Raw genomic sequence first — 23,386 nt, forward strand, 5'->3', positions numbered from 1 at the left:
GTTTTAACGCAATCTGACCAGAAAGAACTGATTTAGCTGGAACTACAACAGGTGAGCTGATTTGTGATGTTAAACGAGTCCCTCTCACATACGATTTTGTTGAAAATCAAACTCCTAAACAGGACCATGAACGCTCGTGTTGATCACAGGCTCCTGAAAATGTGCTGTTTAAATCCGTTTTGTATTTTTTCTTGAGTTTTCAGACGATCTTAAAACATTTGCGTCACTGTGGTAACTGTCAGTTTTATCATTTAATATTATTTCAAACTTGTATAGATACTCAACAAGCTTCAGGCTACAGCAGAGATGCAAAAATGAATTAGAATAAACGTGACTTTTAAAATAATCATAATTCAAGTGAACATAATCAGTACTTTTTCATTGCCTGGGATCCAGACACACTTCTGTAGTGATGGGACTTTCGGCTCTTTTATGGGATTTCAAAGAGCCGTTCAAAATCCTGGCTCTTTTACTATTTATTTAGATGAAAGAAGCCAATGTGAGACTTCATTTTAACAACAAACTGATCACAGAGAGACACGACCAAGGCACGACTTTCAAATAGTTCAAGCTGAGAGTCCGGGTGTGTTTAAGCTTTACTACAATAATAATAATCTTCAAACTAACACTTATCATCATTCCAAATATGTTTTTTCTGCATAAATCTCTCTTTTGTGTTGCCTGCTCTGCTTCTGTGCTGATTCTTGTGTCGATTCAGTGTTAATCGGAGTAAAAATACATATAAATTATAAGGAAAAAGATTTGGTTCTTTTAAAAAATAAGATTCGGATCCAACATTTCACATTAATGAACTGTTCAAAAGAATGTCACATCACTTCGCTTCTCCAACTCTTTATGAATATGTCAGTCTGGTCACCTGTGAATCTCCCTGAGTTCAGATTGACAGGTGGATTAGCCAATCAGTGACGCTCCAAGTATCACAAATATCACAGGAGGCTGAAAAACATGGCGGATCTTCAGAATCTATGAATGAAGCTCTAAACTGTGCTAATCTAAAGTGAGATATATTTGATTTTATTTATAAATCATGCTAGGTGACTAATGAGCTCCTTCGTTTCACATGTGTCAGTGAAAAAAGACAAACCTAACTGCACAATCTGGCTGATATCGATCTGTTTAATGAAGTAAATCTACCGCTGTAACATCAGTACTATCAAACTGTATTGTGATAAGCCTCATATTAGTGTTCCAACGTGTGGCATCTCCGTCAGAGCTCGGTTAATTGCTCATCTTATCTCAGTATTTACCACTGGGCTGTGGCTCTCTGCTTCAAATATATTTAACTATTTGGCCCTTTTTAGCCTTATGCACTCACGTTGACACTGGAACATTTAAAACCAGATCATAATTAACAAGGAGGTGAGGTATTCTGGCACCTATGGGTCACTGCCGCACGTTGTTGACATTTGTGATGGGACTTTCGGTTCTTATATGGGATCCGAGTCTTTTGGATCCATTCCTTTCAAAGAGCCGTTCAAAATCCTGGCTTTTTTACAGTTTATTTATATGCCAGAAGCCAATGTGAGAACTCATTTTATCTACAAACTAATCACAGTGATGAACGACCAAGTCTCAGATCTGTTCAAATGGTTCAAACTGATAGTGTGAGTGTTTTTAACATTTGGAATTATGCATATAATAATAATAATTTAAAAACTAACTGCTATTATGATTTTTTGCTGTGATGCTTTTTTTTTCTATTTCCGCGTTTGCACCATAAACTATACAGTATAAAGTCTTTACACAGTCTATGCTCTGCACTGATTCTTGGTTTCGTTCAGTGTTAATCTGTCCTGCAGTAATTAAATGAACCCACTCAACTCGAGGTGTTTGTTGTTTGGTTCAGGCAGATGTTGTGGTGAAAATGGGCTCAATCTAAAAAGACTGACGTGATAACACAGCTGCAGATTCACAATCATACAGCGAGGACTTTCAAGGTCCACAACGTTCTACAAAACTAAAGATATGAAACAACTCATGGACCTGTTCTGGAAAAAAGAGAGATGAGAATTTTAGTTTCTGAGAATGTGTCTTCCTGAATACCTTCTGTACAATTTAGCACACTTTTGCAGGGTTTGGTGCAGTTTTTTATGTTTATATGTGCAAAACCCCAATTAGTGAACAATTTATACTTTGCAGCTGATGTCATCAACATTCCATGGGGGTGTGACGCTAACTGTAGGGACTGCTCTGTCTGAAGCTTTGTGAGACTTTAATCTGAGCTTTGTTTTGAACACAATCTGACCGTAAATAACTGATTTAGCTGGAACTACAACAGGTGAGCTGATTTGTGCTGTTAAACAAGTCCCTACGTAGCATTTCAGTACCAAGCTAGCTAGCATTAGCCAAGAGTTTTTCGCACATTTTTGTCAAACTCGTCAACAGGATCATGAACGCTCGGATTGACCACAGACTCCTGAAAATGTGCTGTTAATCAATTTTAAAACTTTTCTGGCAGCATTTACTAAAGTTTGCATTCTGTCACCATGGTAACTGCTGAAAAAGTATGAATTGGCATTATCATGACCTATTAAAATTGTATGGTATGTAAAATATTAATAATCTACTCATAACCAGTGTAAAGCTGTTGTACTTGAAGGTAACTTTGCTGTATATTTTTGTCGCATTTTCCCCAGTGGAGGACGGATGCTGCAGTGAGCGACGATAACAAAAGAGCGGACGATGATGTCTGCACTCACATCACATCTGTCCCACACTGACCCACTGCCCGAGGCCCGAGGTAACGGACATGAACAGGACAAAACAAGCCACTGTAGGAGTCTGTCTGCGAACCCAGTCACAGCCGACCTGTTACTGTAATACGACGTGGTTAGCAGACGTTTAATCAGACCTGTTCTGCAAATTCAAGCTTTTAACCATGTTATAGTTGTTTCTGTCTCACTTACCCTCTGAAGTTGTTTTTGGAGTGATTCATGTTTGACCAATCTTTAATCGCTTATTTTCAAGATGCCATATTGCCGATTAATCTCCGTTTATGCTCTTCGTTCTTCAATTTTATTTTCTTAATTGATACGTAATAATTGATACGTAATATGCATCGGATTCGGTAGCGTCGCATAGTCGTTTTGGTACAAAATACAAAATCTGCTACTCGCTAGTGTGATGTGCAGTTATCCATAGGGGGCGCTAACAGCTACATGGCACTTTGTTGTGATGACATTTACGGCGATGTCAGCTCCCATTGGGCACTGTTTTTCTAATGCAGAAGTCAGCGAATTTGTTTCTTTTATTAAGTCATTTTAGATAAATATTGTGGTTTAAAATGTGCTAATTATAACTTATAATGTATGGTCAGATTGTGTTAAAACGAACATGTAATCTTGTAAGACCTTGTTTCTATGGCTGTAATCAGGAGAGTCAACGGGGGGACAAAAGGGTCTGTTATCCCGGGCCCCAGGGTCTTAGCAGTTCAGAATTGGACCTTCTTCCTTTTAATTTATATTAGAGGGGGGCCCATGGGAAGCTTCTTGTCCCGGGCCCCCAAATTTCTGTGGACGGCCCTGGTTATAATACTTTACTCCACCAAGCTAAGTACAGTGTAAAACGCCTTCAGCCCTCTCCTCACTTGTCATTTCACTGGTTAAATGTCAAATTCTTGTTCCAAATCAAAGCTCCAGAACTGGGTCACTGTGAGATTTTGGTGGGTGGATGATCAGGATGTGACAAACACAAAAGCCTTAGGTTAAGTCTGTGGATATGGCTACAGATTTTTTTACTAAACTGTTTGTATTATTGGCTCTGTTGGGTTTTTTAGCCTGTCAAGGTGTGTAGATGTAATGTTCCACAACGTTGCATTAAACTTGCAGTATCTGGATGTACTAGAACTGAAATGGGGGAAAAAAACAACAACTTTTGGTTATTTTGTGTCTCAAAAATGGAATAGATTGATGCCACTAATGCACTTGAATAATATGGTGCTCCTGTTTTTACTGTTTTAAATGGACTCATGCTGTTTGTTTTTTTGTTTGTTTGTTTGTTTGTTTTTGTTTGTATTTTTTCTGTATTTTATCAGGGGCGCAAAATTTGGTGTTATTCTTGTTCAAAAATACCTTGATAAACATTCATTCTTACTGTGAGTGGAGTCACCTTTTCACAGATCTGACCAGTAACTTTGCCTGTGGCCTCACCTGGTTATTCCCATGGAGACAGAAGTTTGCCATACCATACCTAGAAACACTGTTGTTAGTTACATAGTGCAGCTTTAAAGCAAAATTAACTTTTCAGAGTTTTTAATCATGTTATAGTTGTTTCCTTCTCATTGAGCCTCTTGAAGTTGTTTTTGGAGTGACTCGTGCTTCAGTAATCTTTAATCTCTTTTGCCGATCAATCCCCGTTTTCACCTCCACCTGTACACGCCCACTGTGACGTACGCTCTTTGTTCTACTTTTTTTTTTTTCTTATTCGGTGATGAGCGTAGGATTCTGCAGCGTTGCTTAGTCATTTTTGTACAAATCAACAAAAAAACGACTTGCTAGTGTGTGATGTGTTGTGATGATATGGCGACGTCAGCTCCCATTGGGCACCATAGTTTTCTAACGCAGAAGTCAGCGGACATGTTTCTTTTATTAAGTAATTTGAGATGAATATTGTGATGTAAAATGTGCAAATTATGACATAAGGATCCATGAGAGTCATAGATTATAACTATCGAGCAGACTCAAGCTCAATAGGCCTGATTTATATTGTATAATTGCTAAAAAAGATGCGTTTATATAAACCCATGGAGAGACCTTTATAGTCGGTTTTGATATTTTTGATAAGTTTTGACCAAAATGTAATTAATCAGCAATGAATATAGTGATAAAATTGAACTTACTTAGCCTAAAGATTGTTATAAAAGAAGTGTACTGCGTCATTTTGGAAAAAGTGCCTAGTACATTTAAACTAATACAGTTTCTTTGGCTCTCATTCAGATCAACAGGAATCCAGATTTACTGTATGTCAAAAAAACATGTGCGTAACAAGAATTAGAACTACACTGTGAAACATAATTTAAACTACATTCAGAGTAGTGTAGTGTGGTTCTGTGTTAAACTATTAAATGTTTTTGTGCGAAGAAATGGCATCTATTGAGCAACTATTTCCATGTTTATGTCATATCTGGCAGCCCACATCTCCTCGGGACATTCACTGGAGATGAATTTAAATCAGGTGACCGAACAAGACAAGCTCATTCAATTGTGTAATGCCCCTTCAACTCCTACATGTCCCCAGCCACTCTGCACACAACCCTCTCTGGACTACACCAGTAACACAAGGGACTGTATTCAACCGAGCTTCAGACGCACCAAGATCTGGACTCGGGACTCTGCTCCAAAACTCCATCTCCGTATTGGATTTCTGTGATTTTTTATTTTATTTTGAGATTTTGAAGTATTTTTTTTGAATGCAGAAACGTAATAGCGACGTTATAACCATGTGGATCCCTACCCCGAGCCTGACCGTCCTGCAGCGGGTGATCCTCTACGGGACTTGCGTTTTGGCTGTTTTGAATTCCTTGGGTTTTTTGGTCGTTTTGGTGCAGCAAAACCAGCAGGCGGCGCAATTGGAGAAAGCGGATATGAGATTGACGAATATCGAGGAGAGTTCAGTTGTGGAGTTCTTACAGGAGGCGCCCAGAAGGGGTCCAGGGGGAGCGTTGGGGCAGCATCGGTACATGTATTCGCGAAATAAGCGTAGCGGTGGTGAAGAGGAGGAGGAGGGTGCAGAGGATGGGGTAGAGGAGGACCAAAATGGGGCAGAGGAGATGGGGTACGAAGGGTCTGAGCAGGAAGTCAGTCAGGAGGTGGGCGAAGAGGCGCAGATGAAGAACCCGAATAAGAGGAAGCAGAAGTATCACCATGGTTACCACAAAGCTCACGTACAGGACGACATGATGATGATGATGACCTACTCCATGGTCCCGGTGAGATGCTTAAAATGATTTGGTGACGTCGTGCATGTGGCTCTGTGGTGGAATGTTCAGCCGTTACCATGGTGACGCAATGCATGGATTAGCAAACACAGCCAAAAAAGTTTAAAAACTCAAGAAAAAAACATAAACATTTATTTAAACGGCTCATTTTCAGGAGCCTGTGATCAATCTGAGCATTCATGGTCCTGTTGAGAAGTTTGATTTTCCACACAAACATTAGAGTAACTGAAAAACTGTTGGCTAATGCTAGCTAACTTGAGACTGTAATGTTATTTGAAAGGGACTACATACCTTTACCAGACCATATAATTTTAATAGGTAATGATAATGCAAATTGATAGTTTGCAGTGACATCAAGCTGGGGGTGTTCTACATGTATCTCTATGGTGGAATGTTCAGCAGTTTGCTAATGTGTGCACTGTGTCACCATGCAAACACTGCCAAAAAAGTTTTAAAATTGATAAACAGCACATTTTCAAGAGTCTGTGCTTAATACGAGCGTTCATGGTCCTGTTTACGAGTTTGATTTTCAACAAAAACATAAGAGCGACTAACTGAAAAACCTTTGGCTAACACCAGCTAGCTTGTGACTGTAATGTTATCTGAGAGGGACTTGTTTATCAGCACAAATCTGCTCACCTGTTGTCGTTCCAGCTCAGTCCTCAGTCAAATTATGTTAAATTAAAGCTCAGATTAAACCCTAACTTGAGTAACAGAGCTTCAGACAGAGCAGTACCACCAGTTAGCAACACACCCCTGCGGAATGTTGATGACATCAGCTGAAAATTATTAATACAAACTTAAAGGTGCTCTATGTAACATTTCTGGTGAAGGGTCTGCCACCGGGTCGTCTCCACGGAAATGTTGTTGTGCTGCCTGGAATGATCCAGTGAATGGCATTAAACTTATCTGTTTCCATGGAGACAAGCAGGGGGGGCAACCAGGCCAAGTTACAGGTCAGATCTGTGGAGAGATGACCCCACTCACAGTAAGAATCCAAGCAGGTATAGTGGACCCCCTACCAGAAAAGGTACATAGTGCAACTTTAGCATTTTTTGTCCTTAGTTTTCTCACTTTGATTCTGAGTCTTTTGCTGTGACTTAAATTTCACTATAATGTAATTTCCACGTATGATCTTTGAAAATGCTGTTTTTGAAGCTGCAGACGCCATTGTACTTAGAAAAATACTAAATACTTAAATTGTAAGATCTTAAAATGAAATTAACTTCCATTGTTAAACAGCACGGATCTAGTTTGGAGAAGCAAAGCAGAACAGTGACACATTGTTTGTATTTAAAGCTATGAATTTGATCACTGATTTAGAACAAGTCGCCTTCAAAAATCACTCATATTATGTCTAATTACTTGTGCTAAAATTGTTTCTAATTTTATTTCAGATTAAGCTCTTGATTGACATTTGTAACAGCTCCAAGGGCGCCTGCATCGCTGGTCTGTAATCATCATTTTTCCACTCTGGATTGCACAGATACTTTTCATAATACTAACCACGCAGTTTATTTTATGTTGCAGGACCTCCGGGACTCCCTGGTAGGTCACGTTCATTTTCATGTTATATTGATACTTAAGTGCTTTGTCATGTGACCCATAAACCCACTGACATGTGTTGAGTCTCTGGTGCATTAAGCGCTCTGCAGTACGGGAAAACAATATGTTACATTTATACTGCAACAACGATATATTTTACAACAGAACTAGACTTGACCAAAACCAACACAAAACAAAACAAAATGGATTATTATTAAAACTGGACTTAATCATTTGAACACATCGTCATTTTAGGCTCTGAGGATATTTTGAAGGCGCATCACTTTATAATAACTACACCTGAATAGGCTATGTACACATTAGCACGCTAGCTAGCTCACTGCGTCTCAAAGCTAACAGTCACTTCTATTAAAATCAGAAAAAATAAAATAAGCAATCTATTAAAATTCAAATGAATAAACATAAAGACTACTGAGTTATTTTTATACGTAGAATGCTTAAGTTTGTGGTGTTGTTTTACTTAATTACGCCTCAAAATTAGCATTAGCGTTAGTATCATCTTATCTTTAATTATTCACTCATTTTAGCGCGACTCGGCACAGTGGACAGGAAGCTGCAGGTGGATGTCACGATCAACATGTTAAAAACTACACAATGAAATGAATACTTCACCAGAGGACACAAGAGACATGTTTGTGTCTTAATGCTAATGCTAATGCTAATGTTGAGGCATAATCAGTTTTAAAACAAGACCACAAACTGAAAGTATTCTACATTTGAAAATAATTGTGTAGTCTTTATTTTAATTAATCTTAAGTTTAATAGGATTTTTATTTTATGTTTTCTGATTTTAATAAAAGTGACTGTTAGCTTTGAGACGCAGTGAGCTAGCTAGCATATTGCTGTCTCCAGAGCCTATTAGCCTTTATGAATCATTTACAAACATTGAGGGGTAGGGTTTGGAGTTAGAGTATTATCGAAGTACTGTATTTCTGGATTATAAGTCGCACTTTTTTTCATAGTTTGGCCGGGTGTGCGACTACTCATATGTGATTTATATGTGAAATATATTTTTTTCATTTTTTGGCTGGTGCGACTTACACTCCAGTGCGACTTATACTCCAGTGCGACTTATACTCCAGAAAATACGGTAGTTATTAAGCCTGAATCCTTCTTAACAAACTATGTGACTCTAAATGAATTTGGTCTTTTTTCACGCTTTATTAAACATATAATACATGTAATTATGAAGTATGGGCTTATGTTCTTGTCATCACATTGTACATTTAATATTGACATTTAATTAACTAATATCAGTGTTAACGTTCATTCCGTCATGTATTGAGCAGCTCTTCTCTGTACGTCATAGGTTTGCCTGGTACGAACGGGATGCCCGGAATTAACGGCACTGATGGTATCCCTGGCCTGAATGGAACGCCCGGGGTGGATGGGAAGAGAGGTAAAAGAGGTGAGAGCAGGACTCCTCTTTCAGCCCCTCTTCTTCTGTCAGGGCCCATTTTGTGTTCAGGCCCGAGGCGATGGCTGCCATTTTTGTAGCGCGCATTGACTACCCACAATGCACTGTAAAACACAAAGCCCTCAATGTAAATGTATGAAGATGAGCAGAGCCAAAAGAACACTTAAAATGACGCAGACACAAAAGACACAGGCCCTTAAGCAGTTACTATAGAGAATTATATGGTAGAGCATAAGCAGAACAGATAGTGGTCCAAAAAAGCAGCCATAACAGCAAGAAATGGACTTTGTTAAGGTTAAGAAACACTTTATTGCCCCCGTAGGGAAATTTGTCCACTGCATTTGATCCATCCTTCTCATCTCTATGATCTTGTTGCTCGGCTTAGTCAGGACTACTTTAAATGGAGGATTTGAGCTATTGGACTGATGAGGGAAACTAGAGTAAATCCACCCAAACACAGGGAGAATGTCACAGTTCTGCCTGTTTTCATGTTTATCCCCAGTCCAACTCTGTTTTCCAGCCAGTTCTGGTCCTTCTTTTACTACCTCCCTGTTTTGCTGCCGTTCATTTCCTAATCAGCCCAGGGAAGCCTATATATACTCCCTCTGTTCATTCGGTCCTTGCTTGATTGTTGTTGAGTCAAGAGAGACACCCAAGCTCTGTATTTGAACAAATCTGTGGCATTTCTACAGTTCTGCATCCTTAACCTGTATCAATCCCTGTCTGAGGGACCTGTTCCTGAGTTTATTTCCCAGCCTGTTTCCCCATACTGAATCCCCAAGTAGAAGAAATTTTCACTGATATTAAATAAGACCGTCATTCCTCTTGATTTGTTATATTAAGAATTACCTGTTTGAAGGACTCTTTCTGTTGTATTTACTGAAACCAAGACGTTTGCCTGTATACTTTGTGTTGCATTTGAATCCAGTTTAACCCGTGTGAAAGGAAACATGCAAACTCCACTCCAACCTGGAACCTTCTTACCACTCAGCCACTGTGCCGCCAGTATATATAAGTATATATATAACGTTTCTAGTCGAGGGTCTGGTACCTATTTGTCTTCTTGCCTAGCTTACACTGCTCCTCTGTATGGCATTAGACTTATCAGTCTTTCATTAGATCAGTTACTGGAGTCTTTACTGCACCCTGGCATAAAATGCGTTCCGATTGTGAGTGGGATTGCCTCTCCACAGATCTGACTAACTGCCTGGTGCTGTGACTTGCCTGTTTCATGGAGCTGGATAAGTTTAATGCCGTACTGTAGAGTGTGTTCTGGCAACTAACTCCAGTCTAGCATCTATTGTAGCTAATATCGTTACTGTCAGAACATCACTGGGACGTTTGAGACCCTGACTTAACCTGAGGACACAATAGTCTCCATTGGGACAGCTCTGGGACATCGCGTGGCTGTTAGAGACACTTTCCTCCTCTCTGTTCATACCGACTCCTCCGGTTTCCCGAAACCTTTGAGTGAAACAATAGCGCAATCAGTTGTTTGTTCAAACTCGTGCGAATGCTTCAAACCGCAGCCTTTCCCCCCACATTTCCTCCGATATGATTCATGTGGTTTGGGCTCAGGCTGAACGAGCCGCTCCTACAGAGTCTGACCCACTTCAGTGACGCAATGCAGCAGAGGAACAGGACTCACGATGCAAACCAGCGCACAATTTATCAAGTCTCACATACACGGCTGAGCTAATTTAACCGAGTGCTGTAAGATGGATTGTCCTGAGGTTTGACTTTATAAAATCAGGAGAATCCATCTTACACATGTGCAGGCAGGAGTCCACCCAACTTTGGTTATTTCACTCAAATCTGGGCAAAATGTTCTTTAAATCTTCTTAGTTTTTTTATTTATTTTAACAATGTTGCCGTATTACATTTTCATGGATTGTTTTGTCCTATTATTAAAAGCAAAGTCATTCACATCTCAAACCTTTTATCAGGGCCTCCAGGTGAGAAGGGTGACCCAGGAGAGAGAGGGGAGCCGGGGGAGCCGGGGGAGCCTGGTCCTCCCGGAGAGAGCGGCCCACCGTCCAACGACGTCATCATCGAAGGTCTGTACAAACTCAGTTATATTAAAGAAAAAGATTAACTAGGTATTTTTCACATGAGCAGCTGTGACGTGGACACGAGTTTTTAAATTTGGCAGCTGTCAGAGTAGATCACGTTACGTTAGAATGCTGGAGTGTTTTTGTTGTGCAAGTTACGTTTATGTTTAATTTTCGGCAAGATAATGTTATTTAAATATAAACTATCTCAAAGTTTAATCTTGCTCTTGTGAAGCCAGCCTTGTGTCTCATGTTGTAAAGTGGTAATACCTTCTGTATCTTTATGATCACTGTGTGAAATAACCCTCCCTCTCCTCAGGCCCCCCAGGCCCCCCAGGACCTCCCGGAGCTCCAGGTGCTGCTGGTCCCCCGGGTCCCCCAGGTCCTCAGGGTCCTCCGCGGATCAGACACAACAGAGCCCACCTGCAGGCTGCACAGATGCTGGGTGAGAAACACACACTGTATCTATGCGTCAGCCAGTAATAGTGAACTTTACATATTATCACGCAATATATATTTACATACATGGTTATTATTGTTTGTCGTTGTCTTTAAAAGTTTGAGGACTCAGAATGGAAAGGAGATTTTGGCTAATTCAAGCACATTTCCACAAAGTGACTGCTCTGAGGTTCCATTAATGTGCAAGGAATATATGGGAAAAATACTCTGAAAATGTATTTATTTACAGAATACTGAATACCTGCATTAAAATGTACTTTCCAACATATTCTGATACATGGTCCAATCAGAGTACTGAATGCTTAGAATATTTTTACATCGAGCTTCATTTAAATTATTGAGTAAAGACACAACATGGATTAAAAACAGCTTCATGTTTGTTTTACGGTTTGTTTTGCAAGTAAAAATCACACTTGCCTCACCACAAGAGCAGTGTTTTATATTTTTGACACTAATATGGTCCAGTTTGAAGCCTAAATTGTGTAGTACTAAGTAGTAGATAGTACCAGAATCAAGTACCCCCATGTGTTCCTTTTGATTTTAGAAAAGTAACTGTACTCTGAATACCACCAAATGAAAATATGAAAACCGTGGCAGAATACTGTGACTCAAACATTCACTACTTCACTCAGAACATTTCACTATCAAGGACTATGCCACAACAATAGTATACGATAAAGATATTTACTGATGATATGAGCAGATGTGGAGACTCGGGATGGTCTCTGCTGATTCAGGACCTCCCTCTCTCTGTAGACGTCGAGGTCTTCGGGCTGAAAGATGAACATTAGACTTGAGGTGGAAGGGTGGGAGGGGTCAAGACAGCGGAGACAGACAGTGTTGCCAGGATAAGCTTATATAAACAGGGATTCTGGGTAATTGGAGGTGTGGTCGAGGTGAGCTGTAGTTCGTTGAAGAGGAGCAGGAGGCGTGGTCCTGCTCCTGAATCTCACTCAATCATATTAACTCCACGTATTCTTGACACACGTGTTCAGTTACTTCCCAACACTGCAGCTTGAGCAAGTGAAATAAAAAATCTAAGATGTTTTTAAAATGATTCCTTTCCAGTGCCGTTACAAGCCAACACCCCAAATGACGGCACTGCTTTAAAAGACACGATGAAGCTCCACGAGAAACCGGCCAAGAGAAATGGTATAATACTCCCTACATATGACTTTCACGTGTTAGTATCGCAGTATTCGTGTTCATGCTAACGCTGCACTCCTGTCTGCTGCAGAGTGTCTGATCAAGTCCCTGATAAACCCCAGAGAGGTGTCCCAGACCGACAGCACGTTCGGGTCCTGGATGAAGGACACGGCTCTGCTTCACAACGAGAAGATCTGGGTCGCCGAACACTTCTCTGGTACGAGACGAACGCCAACTCTTATTCTGTCTGTGTGTGTGAGCTCAAAGGGCTCGAGTGCTGTGAGATATTAAAGCCCCATTGCGTAACTTTCTAGACAAAAAACAGACTAAAATAAAAAACATTGGATTTTCATTTTCGATGTGTTTATTGCATCAGAAAACTTTGAAAATCTTCCGTCTCCGCAAACCTGATTAGTACTTGAACCTAGAGAAGGGTCAGTGCTGTTCCTTTGGCGATAATATTCCACAGTATGGCATAAAATGTGTATCTCCGTGCAGAATGTTCTGAAGTATTTTGGTTTTCTTACTTTCTATTTCCATGGAATCATAAATGTGACGCGCCGAGTCTAGAGAGTTACGCAGTGCTGCTTAAAAAGTTGGGGGAAAAAGTTTGAAAATATGAAATTCTGTTGTTCGAAACTGAAACACGTCCAGGAATGCTGAGTTTTATGCAAGATGAGAACCTTATGGAGAGAACGTCTTGAAAAGGGGCTACAGTTGCTGAGTTAGTAGTGTTTGTCCACTGATCTGAAGGTTTGTGGTTCAAATCCCGCTCTCCCCATAAACATTATTAGTTGAGCGGTCAGGTCCATTGACCCACAGGTTGGAGAATTGATTCCACCTCCTTCAGATGAATGCTGTCATTGTGTCCTTGGGCAAGACACTTAACTCACCTCGCCCCCAGTGTCCTTGATATAAAGTGCTTAGAGCCTTGGAGATGGAAAAGTGCTGTATAAAAATGTGACCATTTACAAAAGCTAAATACTTCCATCCTCGTCACAAATTATAATTGTGATTTTGATTCAGTTGTGTGTAACTTTGCCCTTGTCTCTTATCTTTAAATGTTTGGATGTCTGAATATCTGTGTAATCCCTCAGGCGTCCAGGTCTGATCCATCGCAAAAGAGAAATAAAATCTGTCAACTGGACAAAACGTTGTAGGAGTGAAGACGTTTGGCTGCTCATCCAAGCCGCTTCTTCAGTTCTGGTGGGTTTTACTGGTGGAAACAGTCTGATATTTGGCTGAAGGGAGGAGCTAACTACACTGAAACTCAAACTCTATTGGCAGTGTCGACGAGTAATCTGACCAGAACTGAAGAAGCGTCTTGGATGAGCAGCCAAAACGTCTTCACTCCTACAACGTTTTGTCCAGTTGACAGATTTTATCTCTCTTGCTATGATTGTTTAAATGTGTTTTCTGTCCCAGGTCGCGTGGTGAAGGAGTACCAAAGCCTCGGTGCGTTTCAGAATGGCAGTTACACTCTTGTGGATGTGAGAAAGTTCTTCCAGGGCTGTGGTCACGCTGTTCACAACGGCTCTCTGTACTACCACATCGCTGGGACCCCCACCATCGCCAGGTATGGAAACCTTTTCACCGAGATCATTTTAACCAGATTAGACTTAGACTTTACTAACTTTTGAGCGCAGCGTGTGTTACGATCATAGACTGGATATATAAATGGACATCGCTAACCTGCTAGCTCCAAATATAAGGTGAGCATGGACGCACTTCCGGCTCCATCGACTCATCCATCCACGTTTATTTATCTCCAGATTCCACTTTGAAACACGAAGACTCCACATTCTCCACATCGACAACGCTCTGTACCACAACCTGGCCTATCTGCTGCAAAACTCAAAGACCTACTTCAAAGTGGCGGCGGACGAGAACGGCATGTGGCTCATCTTCGCGTCCAGCGTTGATGATGTCATAATGGTGGGACAGCTGGACCAGAAGACCTTCTCCATCACGTCCTACATCAACACCACGTATCCCAGAGCCAAAGCGGGGAACGCCTTCATCGCGTGCGGTGTCTTGTACGTGACCGATACTAAAGACAACAGAGTGTCTTTCGCGTTCGATTTGTTAAAAGGGAAACCGGTGAATGTGACCTTTGACCTGCGGCCTTCGGGAGGGGTCCTGGCCATGTTGTCCTACAGTCCTAAAGAAAGACACCTGTACATGTGGGACAATGGGTATGTGAGACTCTATGTGGTTCACTTTATATCTGATGAGTGACGAAATCAACACCGAAATCTGAAAAACTTCAAATTGGTCGAGATAAGTTTAAGGATGATGATGTTCAAGGTCTGATGTCACACAAAACTGACTCTTTTGAGCTTTAAGCCATGTTATAATGTTGTTTCCTCGTCAAAAAAATATCTGGAGTTGTGTTTTGTTTCATTCACACGTTTGAGTAACTCTTCATTATCAGTCTGTTACATCTCCAAAGCTCAAAATGCGACGTTCCACCTTGTGATGTCATGGTAGTTTTATAATTAACAGCTACTTTTTAACTTAATTCAGAGATGGACAATTCCAGGGCTGAAATGATCCAAATGATTGTAGTGAGAGTCTATGGAGTTTAAAAACACAGTGGAGCACTTCCTGTATTACCACATGATGACATCACAAGGTGGAACAGAGTATTTTCAGCTTGAGAGAAGAAATAAAGAAGCCTAAATGTGCAGGGTTTATGTGTTAAACATGTGTGAATGAAACAAAACACAGCTCTAGGTCTGTTTGTGATGACGAAACAACAGAACAGATCAGAAAATAGTGCAACATGGGACTTTTAAAGATGCACTATGTAACTTTTGTGGTACAGGGTCTGCCACCTTTCTCATTCTCATTTATAGATATTATTGCTTTGCCTTGAGTATTCCACACTATGGCATTCGTCAGGGCAACTAGATCAAACGAGATCAGACATAAAAACCTGTACACAGACAAGGCCGAGTTACAGGTCAGATCTGTGGAGAAGCGATCCCGCTCATGGCAATGTTTTTGTAGATTCTGTGTTAATAAAACATCTCCAATAAAAAAAAAAAGAGCATGGTTTAATGCCACACTGTGGAACATTCCTGGCAAACTAATTTCTCTTCAGAAACGCAGACGGCACACCCATAATCAAAAAGTTACATGGTGGAACTTTACGATACCACGCTACCATGGTGTGGTATCCTCCTCAAAAACAACAGTTGTGTTAAAGGATTTTCCAGTTTCCAGCAAAAAGGGCTTATAGTTTTAAAAAAGCAAGAAAAATCCATCATACAGTTTAAGGTTTCCTCAGCATCCTCAGAGTGATCACGTGATGTTGCTGTGATGTGGAGACAGGACGACAGCGCCATCTGCAGTCGGATGTTTACTCCATCCAAGTACAAACAAACGTCACTGGGACAGAGGACAACATTGTCGCTGGATTAAGAAGGCGAAACATGCCGCCGGTACTTTAAACCTGGACGAGGGGGCTTATCTCCTCTCACACACCTGGGATACTGTCCTAAAGAAGTCGGACTGCAGGTGGCGCTGTTGTCCTGCCTCCACCAGTAGAAAGATAGCGCCAAAACCTGTTTAAATCAGCTGACCGGACACGCTGCAGTAACATCACATGACCACTCTGAGGCGCTAGTGAGCTGTCGAAACTGTCAGGGATGAAAACAAACTAAACTTTGGTCTGGAAAAATAATCCATTAAAATAATTTCTTCTTTAGCCATTTGGTTTAATGCTAATGACGCTAGGCTAAGTGGACGACTGGCTGGTTATTTTATGTGTATGTTCTAATCTGTGTTTACAGTAAGTGTAGGGTGACCAGACTTTCAACTGGGACACACCGGGTTGGGATCGTTATAATAAACCTATGAAAAGTGCTTGTAATTAACAACATGAGGGTCTCGGTCCATTCTCAGCTCACTTCTGAATCAGTGTAAAACGTGAGCGGCTTCAGTATTTCAACAAAAAATTTTCGCGTTTTTATTGTTGCCATGGGTGAAATGGGTCAAAATAGGGCACATTTCTTATATAAAGCACATATCACTAAAACACGGACGGGACGATATTGAAATCTGGTGTCACGATTATCATGGCCAAAATAACTACGATTAACGATAATATCATGATAATGATTAAAGTTGCTGACGATTCAAAATGTTCTGGATATAAATAATTATGGTTTTAATGTTATGAATAACTTCTACGTTAAATCATTTGTTATATAAGTGAAAACAAGTACAATGGAGAACGTTGTGGAGAAACAAGGTCTAAACTAGGACTAAACTAGGACTAAAGCAGATCTATAACAGGACTATTCCAGGGCTAATGGACGTGTAGGTTTGTTCTGCATATTCTGGTGATGTAATGTGGGATTATCTCTGTTGGGGATTATCACAATTATATAAAATGTCCCATGAACGATGATTATTTACTCTTTTTTTCCCACAATAAAATATAGTCTGATGTCCCATCTTAAAAATCCCTGTTTTTGGTTCAATCCGCTGGGACAGGGAACACCAGGCTCAACACTGGGACTGTCCCGGGTCAACAGGGACGTCTGGTCACCCTAAATTGACAGCCTGTAGTAGTCTGTAGTACTGGTACTTTACAAGTCCTTAGCTTCCATTGTAAAGTTTTGTTGTTTTTGTTTTTCGTGAACATGAACTGTACCTTTATCTGAAAGTACTTTTATATTCAGTGCTGTATTCATGATCCTTATTTATGTGTTTTTGTGAGGACTAATTGTGTGAATTTTGTACAAAACATTTTTACATGTGGTTTTGATCTGTCATTTGAAGTCATCTCTCCTGTTTGATACTTTGCTTCCTTATGTTTGTTTGAAAATCTAACACTTTTATCTGAAGCTAATTACAGCACAGTAACTGCACATAGTCGAAATATAATGTTAATTAAGATAAACAAGTTTGTCATCTGCCGGTTTTTAATCTTATGGTGATTATAACTTTTATAACTTTAACCCAACGACTCTCAACCCTTTCACTCAAGGACCACCAAAGAAAAGGTTTGGCTTTTGAGTAACACCAGGTCTAAACCAGGTCTATAACAGGGCTAATCGAGGTCTAAACCAGGTCTAAACCAGGTCTATAACAGGGCTATTTCAGGTCTGAACCAGGTCTAAACCAGGTCTAAACCAGGTCTGAACCAGGTCTGAACCAGGTCTGAACCAGGTCTATAACAGGGCTATTTCAGGTCTAAACCAGGTCTAAACCAGGTCTGAACCAGGTCTGAACCAGGTCTAAACCAGGTCTATAACAGGGCTATTTCAGGTCTGAACCAGGTCTAAACCAGGTCTAAACCAGGTCTAAACCAGGTCTAAACCAGGTCTAAACCAGGTCTAAACCAGGTCTGAACCAGGTCTGAACCAGGTCTGAACCAGGTCTAAACCAGGTCTAAACCAGGTCTAAACCAGGTCTAAACCAGGTCTGAACCAGGTCTGAACCAGGTCTGAACCAGGTCTATAACAGGGCTATTTCAGGTCTAAACCAGGTCTAAACCAGGTCTAAACCAGGTCTGAACCAGGTCTGAACCAGGTCTGAACCAGGTCTATAACAGGGCTATTTCAGGTCTAAACCAGGTCTAAACCAGGTCTAAACCAGGTCTGAACCAGGTCTGAACCAGGTCTAAACCAGGTCTAAACCAGGTCTAAACCAGGTCTAAACCAGGTCTAAACCAGGTCTAAACCAGGTCTATAACAGGACTATTCTAGGTCTAATCCAGGACTAAACCAGGTCTATAACAGGTCTATAACCAGACTATTCCAGGTCAAATCTAGGTTTAAACCAGGTCTGTAACTGGTCTATAACAGGACTATTCTAGGTCTAATCTAAGACTAAACCAGGTCTATAAAAAGACCATTCCAGGTCGAATCTAGGACTAAACCAGGTCTATAACAGGACTGCCCTAACCCAATAAAACTGTAAATAAATACAAAACATAGCACTTTGTTGGTAATAACATAGAAACAAGGCAGAACGTGCAGTGATGTTTTGTAAACCCAGTCACTCTGCGGTCCTCCTCATAATCCTGTGTCATTGTTACTGTGCTGTGAAGTGTGACCCTTTACATTTCAAACACACCGTACACACTTTTTGAGGCTTTGTAAAGAAATAAAACCCAAGTTGATCTGATGAAATAAAATGCTTTTATTCATCTTTGAGATAAACTCTAGCCACAAACTTCACACACGTCAGACTTGTGCCCTTTTTAGAACGTTTCACTTTTGGCTTCCTCCATTTTGTCTCACTCAAACCGTGAATAAACATCTAAGACACACACAGTACAGGTAGTGGGCAGAAACATGGCAGAAAACACAATTCTTTCAAGAATAAATACTACATACAGTACAACTAACCCAGCTGGTATGATACAACCCAAAAATAAACAAACGCTTTATGTTTGTACAAGCTATCGTGGTAGTTCATATATATATATTTATATTTATACCATTTCTATAATAAAACTATTTGAAACGTTGTACCAGGCCAAATGATGCCAGACATTCATTTGTAGATAGTATTTCTATTGGAAATAAAACTTTAGTGTCTCCAGAATTTGAGTGCAAGTATTAATTCCTTTTATCAATGAAAACGGTAAAAACAACTACGTCCAGGCCTGTCACGATAACACATTTTGAAGTAGACGATAAACGATAAAAAAATCACGAGTTGCAATAAATAAACAGCAGAATGAAACACTTCAGTCGTTAGTTTGCATCTATAATGAGCCATAGATGTTATTAATTCAAAGTTTACAGCTTAAATCGTTATCATAGAGGCAAAAATAACCAAAAATGCCCCAGTAGTGTAAAGAAATGATAAATATTTACCCCAAAAATGTAATGTTCCAGCTTTCATGTGTAGAAAGTTGACATAGTGATTATCGTGACAGGCTTAACTACAGGGAGAACACACGTAAAACAATAGAAACAGCACGTCATCTTTCAAAATAAAAGCCTTACATTCCTAAAATAAAAGGCATTATTAAGATAAATAGATTTTTTACACAGGAATCGTCAACACAACATATAAATAAATAAAAAAAACACATAAATAATTCAAGATTTTTGTGCAAACCGGGTGATTTTTGTGTTTCTGCGAGAGTGAGGAGAGTGAGGGAGGGGGGGATTCAGCAGCAGACGAGACGTGGGGGACACATATCACATACTTCAAACACAGGGTCGTCCAAACAGGCAGTGAGGCAGGCAAAGTGCGCACGACGAAATGGACCTAAGGACATAAGAGAGACCAAGATCTAAACCAGGACTCAGACCGGGACTGTGGACGAGGGATATCGATAACGCAATAATCGGTATCACAAGAACATAAATACAAGACACAAAGTTGTCCATTTTACAGAAGCGGACTCTGTTTGGGAAGTAAAATGGAGCAAAAATCTGACTTTCCATGTGCTGCAGTGACGTCGTTATTGTGCTAATGTTCTCATGGAGTTATTTATTATGGGATGAGGTGTTGCATGTTTAGTATTGCACTTTACATCAAAACTCTGCCGTGTTTGATGCTCTGAACATAATTTAGTCGTATTCTATGACACTTACAATAAAAATCTCGACTCTTGAATCTCTATGAATGACTTTCTACCTCAGACTTAGGTTGGTCTTCGTTTAGTATTTTTTTAATTTTGACCCAATTTTAATTTAAATAAACGTATTGTGTTAAAACATATATTAAAACACCGCGATACAAAACATAATTACCAAATACCGCGTCTTTTTCTCATCGTGAACCAAACCCTAAACAGCGTGAACTTGGTCTCCTTATGCGGTGTTAGACTACGGGTTGCCACTAGGGGAGCAATGCACCATGAACTCGTTCCATAAGCTGGGAAGAGGAAGGAAGAAAGGGGGGTCCAAAAAACGATTAAAAAGGTAAATAAAAATCTTCCAACAACTTGATTCACACTGGAAACCACTGACTGAATAACAAACCACAGTGCTGGTTACAGTAGATGCTAAAGAGAGTTCGGCTGTGGGCACGAAATGACGACAAAGATTCACGTTTTTAAAATTTTTGCTTGAGCACTTTTACAGAGCACTATCAACAGACCTGTGATTGCGTAACGAGAACAGGACATGCATAGCTTCTCTATAAACACACTCTAGAGATCAGAGATTAAACGTCTCCATAAAATTACAATAACCTAAGCGTTTTTTTTAAATCAAGTATGGTACCTTTTGCTTGTGACGTTGCTTGTTGTGAGCCTTTGGGGGGGGGGGGGGGGAACAAACAAACGAACATTGCAGCTTTGTTTATCTATCGTTTCGCCTCGTTTACTATTTTAGCGTAAACCCTTTTTTCGAACGACACTGCAGCTAAGCCGTCAGACGCGTAAACTTTGACGGGCTCGTTCCCTGTTTTGTTTTAATGCCTAGCGAATGTAAGCTCGTTTAGCCCCGTCTTCCCTCTTCGTCGTTAAAGAGCGTCCACGAGGTTGTTGGGGAGGTTGTAGCGGTCGGGCAGGACTCTCATCTTGAGGGTGCCGTCCGCTCCGCAGGTGAAGATGCGGTTGCCGGGGCGACTCTCCACCTGCATGACCCCGGCGCCGATGTTCCTGAACAGGGACTGCTTGGCGTGCTCCGTGCTGAAGGAGTGCATCAGGCCGTGGCCCGCCAGCTTCCACACCTGCAGGGGGCGATAGAGGGAGAGAGCTGGTATGAGAGATGTTCAAAGAGTTTATGATTGTGGTCACAGTGCCTGATCTCGTCTGATACAAATAACTTAGCGGGAATACCAGCAGCTAGTACATACTGTTATTATGTCCTTGGGCAAGACACTTCACCTACCTCGCTCCCAGTGTTTAAATATGTTTAGAGTGTGTGTTTGTGACTCTAAACGGATGCAGGGAATAGTTAAAAAATAAGTCCATGGCTACAATCCAGTGTGGTTGTTCATTCAAGCAGACCTCTTCTTCTCTTCTTTTTATTGTTTTACGGCTTTTGGCAACATTGTACAGGAGCATTACCGCCACCTACTGTTCCGGAGTATGGGTCAGAAAAGCAGACCTACTGTTGTTGTGTTTGTTCTATAGTTATAACCTATGACACTCGTGGATCATTATGTTATAATTTGCACATTTTAAATCACAATATTCTTTTAAAATGACTTAATTAAAAAAAACTAGCTCGCTGACGTCCGTGTTAGAAAACTGCGGTGCCCAATAGGAGCTGACGTCACTGTAAATGTCATCACAATCTCTTCCTGCTCCTCTCCAGCGAACCACAGCTCACCTCAACCACACCTCCAATCTACCCAGGAGCCCTATTTATGCAGCTCTATCCCGGTAACACCGTTTGTCTTCTGTCTCCGCTCTCTCAAACCCTCCCTCGGCGGGGCTAACACCTATTGTTTACCGTTTCTATTTCTAGGATAGGTCTATTATGCTATCCTAAGTGTGAACTGTGCCTGAGTCCTACATAGCATAGTCATTCAAGCCCCTAATGAGTGATTTCACACCTATTAGCATCCTGGCTAGCCCTGTTGTTTCCTTTGTTTGCTTTGGGTCTGATGATAGAGTTATAGATGGGGGATAGGTGATGTCTGAGGCCTCCATTCCTGTTTGGCTAAGATCTGTACCTGTAGCTCTGAGGTATAAGAACGGAGTAGGGAAAAAGGGGCGGATCTGCAAAACGGCGTCTTGAAAATAAGCGATTAAAGATTACTCAAACATAAATCACTGTAGAGTTGAACAGCGCAGGTTTAAAAGGGCCTAACACTCTGTGACCTGGACACCATAGCTCTCGTTTCAACTGTTGTTCTTAACTAGTCGACACTTGTATCTAACCCAGAGCATATCCCTGTGTTACCTTCATGTTTCCCTCGGCTGATCCGGTCACAAAGAAGTCCTCAAAGGGGTCCAGGGCCAGAGCTTTGATGGCAGAGTCGTGAGCCTGAAACGTGTGCAGGAGCTGCCTCTGTCTGATGTCAAACACACACACGAAGCCTTTCCTGCCGCCAGTGATGAGCAGCTGCTGTTTGGAGGCGTACTGCAGCACCGTGGCGCCGTTTTCATGACACGGGAACGCTACGGGACGAGGAACGAGAGCGACTTTAACTTAGGCAGATTTTACACATACTCTGGCCTGACGCTAATCTGAAACTATACTCAACCTAAAACTATTTTCAAATTGGTATCGGTCATGATTAGCAAGCTTTTCCATGTTTAGTCCTGGCTAAGTCCTGGTTTAGTCCTGGCTTAATCTTTGACTAAATCAGGACTAAGATAGGACTAAACCAGGACTAAATCAAGAGTAAGCCATGTTTAGTCCTGGTTCAGTCTTGGCTTAGTCCTTATTTAGTCCTGATTTAGTCCTGGTTTAATCCTGGTTTAGTCCTGGCTTAATCCTGGTTTAGTCCATGTTTAATCCTGGTTCAGTCCTGGTTTACTCTTGGCTTAGTCCTGGCTTAGTCCTTATTTAGTCCTGGTTCAGTCCTGGTTTAGTCCTGGTTTAGTCTTGGTTTAGTCCTGGTTTAGTCTTGGTTTAGTCCTGGTTTAGTCCTGGTTTACTCCATGTTTAGTCCTGGTTTAGTCCTGGTTTAGTCTTGGTTTAGTCCTGGTTTAGTCCTGATTTACTCCATGTTTAGTCCTGGTTCAGTCCTGGTTTACTCTTGGTTTAGTCCTGGTTTAGCCCTGGTTTAGCCCTGGTTTAGTCCTGGCTAAGTCCTGGTTTAGTCCTTATTTAGTCCTGGTTTAGTCCTGGTTCAGTCCTGGTTTAGTCCTGGTTTAGTCCTGGTTTAGTCCTGGTTCAGTCCTGGTTTACTCTT

At 40.9% G+C, this 23,386-nt stretch overlaps 2 protein-coding genes across 2 annotated transcripts in view; one reads left to right on the forward strand and one right to left on the reverse strand.

Moving 5' to 3' along the window:
• The first annotated feature begins 5,300 nt into the window (after positions 1-5,300).
• Positions 5,301-16,406, forward strand: gldn (gliomedin). Its single transcript, XM_055231024.1, has 10 exons — positions 5,301-5,947; positions 7,354-7,405; positions 7,487-7,504; positions 8,832-8,930; positions 10,886-10,996; positions 11,310-11,435; positions 12,518-12,601; positions 12,687-12,812; positions 14,021-14,171; positions 14,368-16,406. Exons 1-10 carry the CDS (start codon positions 5,429-5,431, stop codon positions 14,831-14,833), a joined length of 1,752 nt encoding a protein of 583 aa, XP_055086999.1. The 5' UTR covers positions 5,301-5,428; the 3' UTR covers positions 14,834-16,406.
• Positions 16,407-18,290: 1,884 nt separating this feature from the next.
• dmxl2 (Dmx-like 2) overlaps positions 18,291-23,386 on the reverse strand; it is a 125,497-nt gene continuing 120,401 nt past the window's right edge. Inside the window, exons 54-55 of the mRNA XM_055230928.1 lie at positions 22,429-22,646; positions 18,291-21,247 (exon numbers count right to left, since the gene is read on the reverse strand). Coding sequence (XP_055086903.1) covers positions 21,038-21,247; positions 22,429-22,646 — 428 coding nt within the window. The 3' untranslated portion in view covers positions 18,291-21,037. The remainder of the gene's footprint in view (positions 21,248-22,428; positions 22,647-23,386) is intronic.

This window comes from Periophthalmus magnuspinnatus, chromosome 3 (genome assembly GCF_009829125.3).
Source record: "Periophthalmus magnuspinnatus isolate fPerMag1 chromosome 3, fPerMag1.2.pri, whole genome shotgun sequence".
In the NCBI taxonomy this organism is placed as follows: domain Eukaryota; kingdom Metazoa; phylum Chordata; class Actinopteri; order Gobiiformes; family Gobiidae; genus Periophthalmus; species Periophthalmus magnuspinnatus.

Coding starts and splice junctions, on each gene's coding strand:
- gldn (XM_055231024.1), top strand. CDS start 5,429: ATGCAGAAACGTAATAGCGACGTTATAACCATGTGGATCCCTACCCCG. Junction 11,436..12,517: donor GCAGGCTGCACAGATGCTGG/GTGAGAAACACA, acceptor ATTCCTTTCCAG/TGCCGTTACAAGCCAACACC. Junction 12,813..14,020: donor GGTCGCCGAACACTTCTCTG/GTACGAGACGAA, acceptor TTTCTGTCCCAG/GTCGCGTGGTGAAGGAGTAC.